Source organism: Phoxinus phoxinus, assembly GCF_949152265.1.
Source record: "Phoxinus phoxinus genome assembly, chromosome: 18".
Taxonomy (NCBI): Eukaryota; Metazoa; Chordata; class Actinopteri; order Cypriniformes; family Leuciscidae; genus Phoxinus; species Phoxinus phoxinus.
In genome coordinates this window covers 12,113,023-12,125,331 of record NC_136893.1, presented here as the reverse complement: position 1 = coordinate 12,125,331, position 12,309 = coordinate 12,113,023, and the positions used below count along the sequence as shown (strand labels likewise).

The 12,309-nt window shown below is 37.8% G+C and overlaps 1 protein-coding gene across 4 annotated transcripts in view; it reads right to left on the bottom strand.

Moving 5' to 3' along the window:
• atf7a (activating transcription factor 7a) overlaps positions 1–12,309 on the bottom strand; it is a 35,008-nt gene that overhangs the window by 15,620 nt on the left and 7,079 nt on the right. For 2 of the 4 annotated variants that reach the window (XM_079587348.1, XM_079587349.1), the window contains exon 2: positions 8,113–8,184. In XM_079587348.1, coding sequence (XP_079443474.1) covers positions 8,113–8,160 — 48 coding nt within the window. In that variant the 5' untranslated portion in view covers positions 8,161–8,184. Of the gene's footprint in view, positions 1–8,112; positions 8,205–12,309 lie in introns of those variants that run through there. The other 2 variants (XM_079587350.1, XM_079587351.1) reach the window with 1 other exon arrangement.

Genomic DNA, 12,309 nt, shown 5'->3' with positions numbered 1-12,309 from the left:
GGGTTATGGAACGTTTGCCAAAATTAACAGTTGTTTGAAGAAGCACCTCCACTACTGAATCCTTGCTGCTTTTTCCAAAACAACTCATGCGGAGGTGGATTATCTTTTCCTCTTTCTGAGTGGATTTCATGACTCAAGCCATGTCCACTGAGCTCCACAGTCTTCTTCAGATTATTTCTGGCTCCATGTCATGGCTACAGTTCAGCAGTGACAGCGCAAAGTGGAAACACAGTCAAGTGTCAGAAGCTTATTTTTAGCTGTGCCAGCATCACCAATACAACAACTGCATGTCTCATAGCTTCTTCTCCCTCAACTTAAATGAGTTACTCTGGCAAGGACAACACATGATGACAACACAAGGACAGCAGCTTGACTGAAGCAAACAGAGAAACTACCGGTAGTTAACACCAACAAACAAGAAATGCAGCTAGATTGCCTTGCATGCAGAAAGACTTAGAGGAAGATACAAACGTAAGATATGGCTACAAATGAGGAAGTATAAAAACTCAGAAAGAAGAATGCGACAATCAGGAAATGCAACAAATAGTGCTATTCTAATAGTCAAGAATTAATTACTTTATATAGCGGCACAGTTTAGTATTTAAATTACCTAGAAAAATAACCGTATCGCTCTCCACTCATGGTTCGGCACGCACTTGCACCACTGTTAATATCAAATCATATGTTAGAATGTAAATCTAAAGGTGTTCCTCATGTGTTGGGTGTTGCAGTTCAGCATACAAGCGCAGGAGACACGCCGCTGATAGAGCCGCTGCGTGCATCACATAAATCTCCTATCTGGTAACATTCCCAATACGTTACAACAGCGCAAAAACACCTGGACAAAACAGTCACTCTTTGTAAAGTTTGTACGACGCGAGTGCCGTATGCTCTGATATGACCAGCCATTTATGCCATCATCACTGGGTGTTGATAGCTTGCGAGCCCCAGATGAGATCTGAACAGCACACATTGCCTTCTGTGTTTAAACAGGCACTCAGAACGAATTTGGACAGGCACAAAACAATAACGAAACCGCTGGGCAGGGATCAACAATAAGGACAGCCCGATGGACTCAGCGAGTAAGACGCTCGGAACTGTCACTGTACCGATTGGGCCAGTGCTGCAGACTCACAGAAGTTCATTTGCGTGTGTTTTTTTTTAATCTTGCCAATTGAAACATTTTAGTGCAAGAAGATGCAAAAGAGAACTTGTGCGCGCTTGTGTTGTGTGAGAAGTTTTGTGTGCAGTGCACACTCATCCGAAGCACACACACGTCTCAGACAGCGCGTGAATACTGCATTGATTTCGCTTTCAAGTCTTCTTGCACTTGAATGGACAAATTCATACAAAAATCATGCCAACATGCCCATCTTGACATGCAAATGCACTAATGCAGTAGGTTATGTCTTCAGTGAACGTAAACAGTTGAGAAAGACAACGCATTAGTACATTATCACTATTGAATCAGTGCATAATGTATTAAAGTGACAGCAGCCAAATATTGCCGCTGCTGTCTGTGGTTGCATATGCTCCTGAAATTAAGTTTTTATGTGAGTGCAAGTAATTATTGAGGTGCGAGCGTGCGACCTTTCTTCTAGAGATGCACCAATCGACCGGCCCATAAATCGGAAATGGTCGGTATTTGCTCCAAAAACACGATCGGCAACCGGCTGATTTTTAGTTTAATTTTGGCTGATCTCTTTTCTGGACTTAAACACAAACTGCATTGCAATAATTTCCCGAAATGTCATTCATGTGAAATTATAATGAAGTCTGTTAACAGGACGTTAACACAGGCCAGAGACGGGACATGCTGAAGACTGATTTAAAGAGGAGAGCGCAGACTCGCAGCAGAGAAAATACCAGGCACAGCAAGATCACAGTTCGCGATGCTCGAAATATGGGTAGAAAAATATAAATATTAAATTGGGGTGGGGGTTTATATGAATGGATTTCTGAAGGGAACTGACTGTCTTTAGAATAGTTTCGATGGCATTTTCTTTTCCTCTTCTCATCTGTGTAAACTTAAGTAGTGTTAATAAGCGCAGCTGCTTTGTGTAAAGAAACACTTCTTTTCCGTAAGCGCCACCTGCTGTCAGGTAGTGAATTGGCATTTTCATTCAGTCCGTCTTTTTGTTTTGTGCAGGTGTCTTATGTAACATATTTCACAAAGCTAAAGTCAGATCATTCTGTATTCACTCCAAGTCTTGAAATTATGCAATCTAATTTAAATCAAAAACAACTGCTCATACTACATGTGTGTGGCATCTTTGTTTGAATCGTGATTAAAATACAGTGGTTGCCTCTAATTTCAAATGGCGACAGATGGTTGTTTTTTAAGGCCATTTTAGCCTGTAATAGAGCAAATAAAATAGGCAACCGTATCAGAATTTGCCATGAAAAGTCGTAATCGGTGCATCACTATTACTACAGGGTTTCTACACATTTTCCATTTCAAAACTCTATACTTTTCCAGACTCAAATTTTTCAGACCATACATGGTTCACACAGAATTATTTTGTAAATATATATAAATATATCATCTGTAAATATATATAAACTAATAAAATAATTTTTCTGTTTTTCATTGGTTTTCTTGAAATGATAACGTGCTTGCATGATGAGAAGAAAACTAAAAAGCTTTATAAAAGTGATGTGTCAGAGAAGAATATATGCAGATTATACTGTAAATGTGGTTTGATTGTTTCATGATCACCAAACAAAAAAAGTACAGTCAGATTTAGGGACTGTTTACACGACACCACTTTCAACGAAAAACTAAATACTTTTTTGCCGTTCATTTACACGATAACAGCGTTTTGTAATGTCATAAGTGTGTAATGTTGCTGTTATGACGCTCAAAGTTCAATGCAAAGGGAGATATTTTCTTTTACGGAAATTGCTTTTGAAGGACTACAACAAACGGCTGGTAGGGAGGGACTACAACGAGATTCTTCCCGCGTAGGTGACATTCATCCAAAACAACGCGTTCAACCAGACTTGGGAGAGGAGCTGTAATAATGTAAAATGTGAAAAAATAATCAAAAATAATCGTTTTTTGAACAATCAAGCATGAAAACATATTCTAGTACACCCCAAAAACAAAATCAAGACTTCGTATAAGGGCATAATACAACCCCTTTAAACATTGAAGAACATGTTAAGTAAAAATACAATGAATATGCAATATAGTGCATATATTAAACAAAACGCTCCTCTCTAGAGTTTATTTTTTCCAGCCGACTAACAAGTTTATGGTCATTAAATTGCTTTTCTGGGGTAAATGTAATATTACATGACATATTATTTATAACAGGGGTGTCCATCCTGTTCTTGGAGATCCACCTACCAGCAGAGTTCAGATCCAAGCCTGATCCAACACACCTGTCTGTAATTATCAAGTGCTCCTGAAGATCTAGCCGCTTCAGTTGTGTTTGATCAGGGTTGGAGATGAAATTTGCAGGAAGTTAGATTTCCAGGGACAAGATTGGCCACCCCTGGTTCACAAGCTGTTTTATTGATGTCTTTCCGCGGTTAATACACTGATTGAGCGATTCCATGAGACATGATATGGATTTCAGTAAGTTGTACTTTATCTTTTAAACATTCCTTCTGATGTTCATTCATGATCAGTCTAAATGTTTGTCTAAATGTAGCGCTCCTTTTAAAAGTGCAACCAAGTAAAAAGTTATTTTCAAGCCCAGTTTATTCAATTTTTGTACCTGAAAACTACTGTTAGACCTACCTGAAAAACATGAAAAGCACTGTTTATTACATTTGTATCGCCGCAATATTGGCATTCCCACATATTCTATTAAATGCCAATATGGCTATTCGAACACTTCTGGTGGCTTCACTGCCGGCTGGCAGTTTAAAGGATAATTCCGGTATTTAACACCTTGAGTCTATATTGTAGTTTGTTTTGGATGAACAAGAGTGGTGGACAAAAATTTTTTGACAATGGTTCCTCTCTCGAGTTTTTGACTATAATAGAATTGGCCATGGACCCATTTAACATTGGAGTCAATGGGCATGTCCGAAAAAGTCATTAAAACATGCAATAATGTTTCGTTTACAAAACTGTTAAACTCACCGAGTGGTTAGTGGTGTTCGTTGATGATTATAAACAATATATCGTCGCAATATATGATTCCAATCCGTTTATTTTGCTATAGTGGAACTATTTTTTCAGACACTTCACAACCGTGTAACTTCCGCTCAATATTTGAATCTAAAGCGTTAGCACACTCCCGACCACTTGATGGCGATAACCGATGTTTATGTCTCGCGGGACACTCACGGTCACAGTCGAGTTCAACTTCATATTGCACTGGTCAGTGGTCACGTCTTTCAATATGGTTAGAATTTGTGCGGTCTAAAACTGCACAGTTGCTCTGCTCGCTAGCCTTAAGAGAAACGGAAGCGTGCAAAAAGACTACATCGACCAAATGTAAACAGCCCCCTTTCCGTTTCCGGTAGCGCATTTATATTAACGAGCACTCAGTCCTTCAACAGAATTCAATGGGATTTTACAAAATGACGAATAAAACACGACAGAAACTGTATTTCGCAACACTTTTTGTTTCTGGAACATCAACTAACATCACTAATCACTCGGTGAGTTGCACAGTTTTGAAAACTAATGTTAAAGGTTGTTTTAATGACATTTTCGGACATGCCCATTGACTCCCATGTTAAATGGGTCCATGGCCAATTCTTTTATAGTCAAAAACTCGAGAGAGGAACCATTGTCAAAAAAATGTTGTCCACCACTCTTGTTCATCCAAAACAAACTACAATATAGACTCAAGGTGTTAAATACCGGAATTATCCTTTAATGAGCAATCCAGTCATTTATATAGATCAGTGGTTCTATATAATATGAAGTGTCTGACAGAACCCTTTAAGGTTCTATATAGAACCTTTTTTCTTTTCTTCATGTTAAGCAATGCCAATGCCAATGCCATGCAATGCATGGTATTTGTCAACTACCAAAGTATAAATACTTTGACCAAGTTCTACCAGCAGAAAATGGTCATCTATGCATAACATCACAGTTTTTATTGGCCTAGGCTTAGTACAGATGCTCCTACATGTTAAGCTTCTTCCCATTAGTTATTCCCATGTTTCCTGTTCTTTCTATACCATACCTAGCAAAGGCATGTCAAAATATTGTGAAATATTATTACAATTAAAAATAACTGTTTTCTATTAAAATATTTTAAAATGAATTGTTGTTAATTGAAAACGGAATATTTTTAATATGATAAATACATTTACTGTGACGTTTGTTCAATTTAGTTTCTTTCTTTTAGTACAAAGTATTGTTTCTTTAAAGGGGTGGTAAAATGCCCTTTTCACAAGATGTAAAATAAATCTCTGATGTCCCCAGTGTGTGTGTGTGTGTGTGTGTGTGTGTGTGTGTGTGTGTGTGTGTGTGTATGTGTGTGTATGTGTGTGTGTGTGTGTGTGTGTGTGTGTGTGTGTGTGTGTGTGTGTGTAGTTTTCGCACAAAATACCCCACAGATATTTTTATATAGCATGTTAAAGTTGTCACTTTTTGAGGGTTTGCAAAAAACGCACCATTTTGTGCCTGGCCCTTTAAATGCAAAGGAGCTGCTGCATAGGGTGGGGTTTCAAGAGCTCATGTGTGTTAGCAGCTGCCATTACCTCACACAGACACACTAAAATGACAGAAACTGTTCTGCCTTTAATGTTGGAGAGACTCAAGAAGAAGTGACAACATGTAGAATGCAGCAGGACGTCTCTGAATGGTTAGTTGATGAATTTATGTTGCTGATGTGGATTTAACTATCTTCAATTAGGATATTCTGTCATGGTAATCTATAAATCGCTCGTGTAGGAACTGTTGTGAGATGCACACAGAGTGACTTTCGATTGCAAAAGTATTGACCCCAAACTTTTGAACGGTAGTCTATGTCCAGGCCTTCCTGTTAAAAACTAAACCACAAACTGACTTGCAAGCACTAGCTAAAGTGCAGCCTTTAGTTAAACCCAATTTAAATTTTGTTGAACAATGTTTTTTTTATATTCATATGACTGCGATACAGAAGAAATTAGTGTAAAATATCAGACATTATAATCAAAGTACATTAAAAAGGATTCATTTACTCTGAAAATATTTTTAAACAAGCACTAGCGTTGATAATCTCAAATCTCAGTGTTATTTTTCAGTAATAGGTTGACAAGACAGTGGAGTCACGTGAAAATCTGGTTCACTGGGATGGAGCAAAACAATCTTAAACCCCTATAGACCAGTATGACGCAAACAGCGTTTGCTCGTCAACAAAAGAACAATACCTCAAGTAGAGTAAATCCTCACTCCCCCATCCAGCTACACACATCTAAGCATCTTAACAAAGCCTGACAGATGTGCACAACCTGATCTCTATTTCAACCAATCTGCTTTATTTCCCTTTATGTGGCCTTTAGTTTTGGTTTACCAGAGCTGAGTGGTTTTAAAAAATGTCTTCACCTGACAACATGATACTGCAATGATGCTTCAGAATGCTTAAATGAACACTATCATTCAAACCTCTTCGGGGTCGGTTTATTTGTTTTAAAGAAATTAATACTTTTACTCAGCAACACTTTTATCCATTAAATTGGTCAAAAGTGGCAGTAACAACATTTATCAAGTTATAAAAGATTTGGATTCCTAATTCATCAAAGAATCCTTAAAAAAATCTTCACGGTTTCCACAAAAATATTAAGCAGCATATATGTTTTCAACATTGATAATAAGAAGTGTTTCTGAGGCAGAAAATCAGCATATTAGAATGATTTCTGAAGAATCATGTGAGACTCTGGAGTATTGATGCTGAAAATTCAGCTTTACCATCGCAGGAATAAATCTCATTAAAAAAATACATTCAAATAGAAAACAGTGATTTTAAATTGTAGTAATATTTCAAAATATGATTATTTTTGATCAAATAAATGCAGCCTTGGTGAGCATAAGAGACTTCTTTCAAAAACATTGAAAGATCTTACTGACCACAATTTTTTGAACGGTAGTACAAGTCTATGAGAGATACTTGAAAATTCCAATATCTAAGGCACCTTTTACGTAAGGAAGTCTGGCTAGGTCAGAGCAATCCGTAGCAAACAGTCATGGCCCCTGTGGATTATAGAAAGAAACATCTGCAAACAACTTACTTGCATAAATTATTCATCAAGTTCATGTTGTTCCTCTCAATTCTCAAGATTATGCTGCCAACGGTACGGTTAAATGATCATTGTTGCATTCAGTACTGGAGAGGCAAGGTTTAACTGTTAAATTGCCTCATTTCGGTCCATGCTACATTTCTCACAATGTTTTCTACGTAACAGCGGAGGAGAACATTCAGATCAAAACCACAAAATGAACATCACTGTCTCACTGAGTAGGATGGGTCTCGATCACTTCCTCTTTCGGTTTTCAATGCCCTCAAAGCAGCACAAGCCTCCAAAGGCCACATTGTTTTTCACTTCTTAAACGGGAAAATATAACTACTTGAGAAGCAAAATTGCTTAAGACATTATAACTTATTTTCAGAGAATATTTCTTTATATATATACGGTACACACACACACATTCTCTGAAAACATTTCCTTACTTTCTAACAATTCCTTATTTCATTTTTTGCTTTTCGGTATTTTTTTAAAAGGATGATTAGATATTTTTACTGAAAAATAAAATAAAAAATACAGAAACCCCTTGACCGACTTCACCAGCATAGGCACACTTATTAGTATTACGTATTAGTCAATCTCATCATAGCGTCTGCATGGACTTTGACTCAAACCAGACAAGTGTAGACGATAACTGAGCTGCGATTAGTCATTGGCTAAGTTTGAGAGTGAGTCAGACAGTGGAAGAGACGTTAACGCAGTTTCACAAGTACGCTATCAGCTCCATCAGTGTGGCCCTGTGACAAAAACAACATGTTTACAGAGCAGTACAGCAGGCACACCTCCCTCCACACACACGCCGGGCAGACGTGCTGCTACCGTACAGCTGTGAGACACTCTTCAATAACCAGAGGTGAATGAACCAGCAAAGAACACCCACACCTGAAACCCAAGACAAAGTGAAAGTGAACTTACCTGCCCACAGCCAGGAGCGCTGCACACAAAAGGCTTGTCATCCCCCATCTTTGCAAAGGCTTTGCAATGTAACTGTGGAAGAGAAGGCGAGAACATTACTGAAGGGTTTTCCTAGAGGTTTAAGCCAGGAAAAGTTCTACAGTCGTTTCCAGGGATGCTTCTGCCTGGATCCTCGCTCAGCTCAGGAAACGATGGGTGTTTAAAAACAATGAGAAGAAACGAGCACATGCATGTTAATGCGGCAACTACAAGTTTCCCCGGTGATACTTTCTTCACACTGGGGGCATCTGGCAGACCAATGACACGCGGTGTTTGGGATTTGCTCAAAGTCTTTTTAGCCCCTCCTCTACTTTTCATTGTAGTCTTCCTGACACCATCTCCACAAAGCTCGTCTGCGGCGACGACGACTCTAGTGCCACTCTACACCTTTGTCCGCAGTCATTCTCTGAACTCCTCCACCCGTTTCTCAGGATCAAATATCAGCAACCCACACTCCCAGACGCTCATCACTTTTCACAGGAACTCAAGACATCTACATTGACATCGAGAGGTTGTGCTGGTACCGTTTTGCCAGACGCCGGGAACTGATTTACCATGGAGATAAGATCAATTGATTGCTTTTTCATCTAATTCAAGAGTGTAATGAGTGTAAGTGTAGTACATGAAGGAAGGGCAGTGCACTAATGGTAATTCTGGAGAGACATGTCTGGAATGAGCCGCTCTGATCCAGGGGAATGGCATGCGTGTGTATTGGCTCGTCGTACACACTCCCTCTTTTCCTATTAGCTGAACCACTGCAGTTATTCCAGACAAACTGCCAGCACCTTCCACACAAACACACGCATGTTTGACATTACTCTGCAATCAAACCAAACCAAGGCTTCCCTGGATCCATGATAGGGTCTATGTTCAGAATAGCACTGGCTATCCAGGGGTTTTTTAATGACATTTGATTGCAGGTTATTCTCACAAAAAGAAATTTTTAGCCAATTTTTTTATTAATTAGTTATTGTGTTAGTTTGATTAATTATTCATTTAGTAGTGATTACAAAAATGTCCATGTCTTTTTTAAATTCAATTTCAATGACATTTCCAGGCCTGGAAATCACAATTTTAAAATGTAAAAACTTCCATGTTTTCCATGGCCATGGAGATTCTGTGCATCTTAAAATATTTCAATCTTGTGACAACATTCAAAATGTGAATTCCAATACTTGCTCAGAAATGGCTTTAAACAAAGTGTTTTGCTTTTCACTTAATTAACACAAAAATATAGGCTATATTTAATCATTTTCATTTATATACACTAAATAATACAACAATATATAGTAGTAGACAGCAAAATTTACAAACATATAGCTCTACAAAAAATCCAACATGGAGACCTCAAACCATTTTTAAAGGGTTATTTCACCCAAAAAATTAAAATTATGTCATCATTTACTCACCCTCAAGTTGTTGCAACCCTGTATGAATTTCTTTCCTCTGGTGAACACAAAAGAAGATATTTTGAAGAATGTCTGTAACCAAACAGTTGATGGGCCCCATTGACTTTCATAGTATTTTTTCTTTTTCTGCATACTATGGAAGTCAATGGGGCCTTCAAAATATCTTCTTCTGTGTTCATCAGAAGAAAGAAATTCACACAAGTTTGGAACAACATGAGGGTGAGAAAATTACAATTTTCATTTTTGGGTGAACTATCCCTTTAAATGAAGCAAATGAATCGCTGAATCTGAGTTTTGAATAAATTCACTGTAACAGACAGTTTGAACTGATTCATGTGAATTTTAACATTTTATCCTCCAACTGGATGAAATCATATTCTGAATCTGAAACAACAACAAAAAAATCAGCCCCTTATGCACTACGCAATTTTATGTCAAATCTGTCAACTCTGACTGCCCAAAATGTGAAGACTGGCTAAGAATTTTGGCAACCAGCGGCGACTCTTTCAGACTGGAAATCGGTGGGAAAGTTGTCTATATTCCAGCCATTAGGAAAAATAATAAAACCATGTCAAGGTCCTTAGTAAACCTATCGGCCAAATAAAGAGCATCATTATAATCTTCACAATGTTGCTTCCTTTTATACTGACATCATCACAAACATACAGTAAATATTCAATACATTACCCAGCTTTTGTTCTCAATCTATTTATGTATGACACATATGTTTAGTATCCTTATACATGCGTCTTATATTTAGTAGTTGTGGCCTTTAGCCCTCTTGACTGGGATGTTTGAATCTGTCTTTACAGCAATCTACACTCTCACTCATTTAAACCCAACGGTCCACGTGTGGAGAGGCTGGGAATTTTGGAAAAAGTAACACGTTCATTAAATTTAAATGGAGGGAAGTTTCATTAAACTTTCAACATGCCCCACCAGCTCGGAATGACGTCTGGTGTGTTACACAATCACCAGCGCAAACAAAAGGTGAAGAATGAACCAAACATCTTCCTTGACTTTAACAGCAGGGATTTAAATGGGTAAAGCTTGCGCTGTCATCTGTGAAAATTTAAAAAGCCATTTAAAATGGCAGGTCTGCAGCCCGAGTCGCTGCCAATTTATGTAACACTGGCCTGTAAAGTTTACAGCAAACAAAAACAACTGCTCTCAAGGTGCCAATGGAATAGGAATGTACAAAAAATATACATATTTTAAGAAACAATTATTACTCGTATGCAAATGCGGTTTAGGAGGCGTTTACAAAACATTACTTCATTAGATAAATGTAGCCTTTGTGTACAAAAAAACAGATAGACTGAGCACAAAATAATTAAACAATGCTGTGGCCTCAAGAAAGATTTTTTAAGGTTAAAGGACTATTTTTAACTTCACATCGTCTTAAAACACAACACTTGTGGGAGGACGCTCGAAAAACACTCCAAGATGTGACACAACAGCCAAAGACCAAAAAATTTAAACGCTAGTGATGCACTGATATGAACATTTTGCCCAATACCGATAACTTTTTACATTTGAAAGCCGATAACCGATTAATTGGCCGATAAATCTAAATCCAATTTTTTATATAATTTTTGAGAGCCTGATTGAAGTCTCATCATGAAAAGTCATGTCCCAAGCACACAATTATAATGTTCTTATTATAATTTTATGTAGCCTATATGACAGACTTGCGCTGCAAATGTTTGGACTTAGCCTAACTGTTTTTTCCTTTTTTGAAGTGATTTCCAATCATATTTCAAGCTATTCAAAACCATCATGGCAAACAGACAGCAAACATCTGAAGTGTCTCAGCTGAAGGAAATAATCCATTATTTATCAGCTTTAATATATATCGGCCACATTTTCTCATGGGGCTGATAACAATAAAATTACGAACATATATCGATATGGTGGCCGATATATCCCTAAAAAACGCTAATGTCCAAAGTTTTTTTTAGCGCGCAAGTTGTCAATATGCTATATAAGGCCCTATTAATATGCTATTTATATATATATATATATATTATTATTATTTTAATGTATACATAAAAAACATTATATTTTTTCAATAAATAAAATAAAATATAGGCCTAGACTTTAATTAGAATAGAACACTGTGACCCTACATAGGATAAGCGGATGTATGGATGGAATAGAATAGAACTAAACCTAAACACCAATGTCCATATATCACTATTTCAATTGTGTTAGTGTTCAAGTGTCCCGTGTGGAGGGACGTGCAGTTATTACAAGCTGAAATTAGCAGCCACTGCCAAGACCCTTGCTCTGTTTTCCATAAAGAAAGTAACTGCATCTTGTTTGCCCCTGAAAGGCCCTTCCCATTACGACCGAGATCAAAGTGGCGTACAAGCTAAGCAGCTTGATTCCTTGCAGACCTCACACGCTCTACAAGTGAGCCAACAGCTTGGTGCCAGAGCTTTCGGTCTGGTTGCAATACACACAGACAGTTTGGTCAGAGAACTGCATGGAGTGACTATATACAAATGAGAACCACCCATTCGTTATACCCTTGGTGAAGTGTCCACATCTCAGTAAGCCTCAAACTAGGGGAGCGCGCTCTCTGAAGTTTACCATCACAATAAATCAGACAAACAGAGATCTGCCCACCTGCATTAATGTGTGCTATACAACGGACCATCCAAAACAAAAATAGAGCCAAGATAGATTATTAACGAAGACATTCTGGAGTAATCTAAGACTACTTCCTGTTATGATTAAGGCTTGT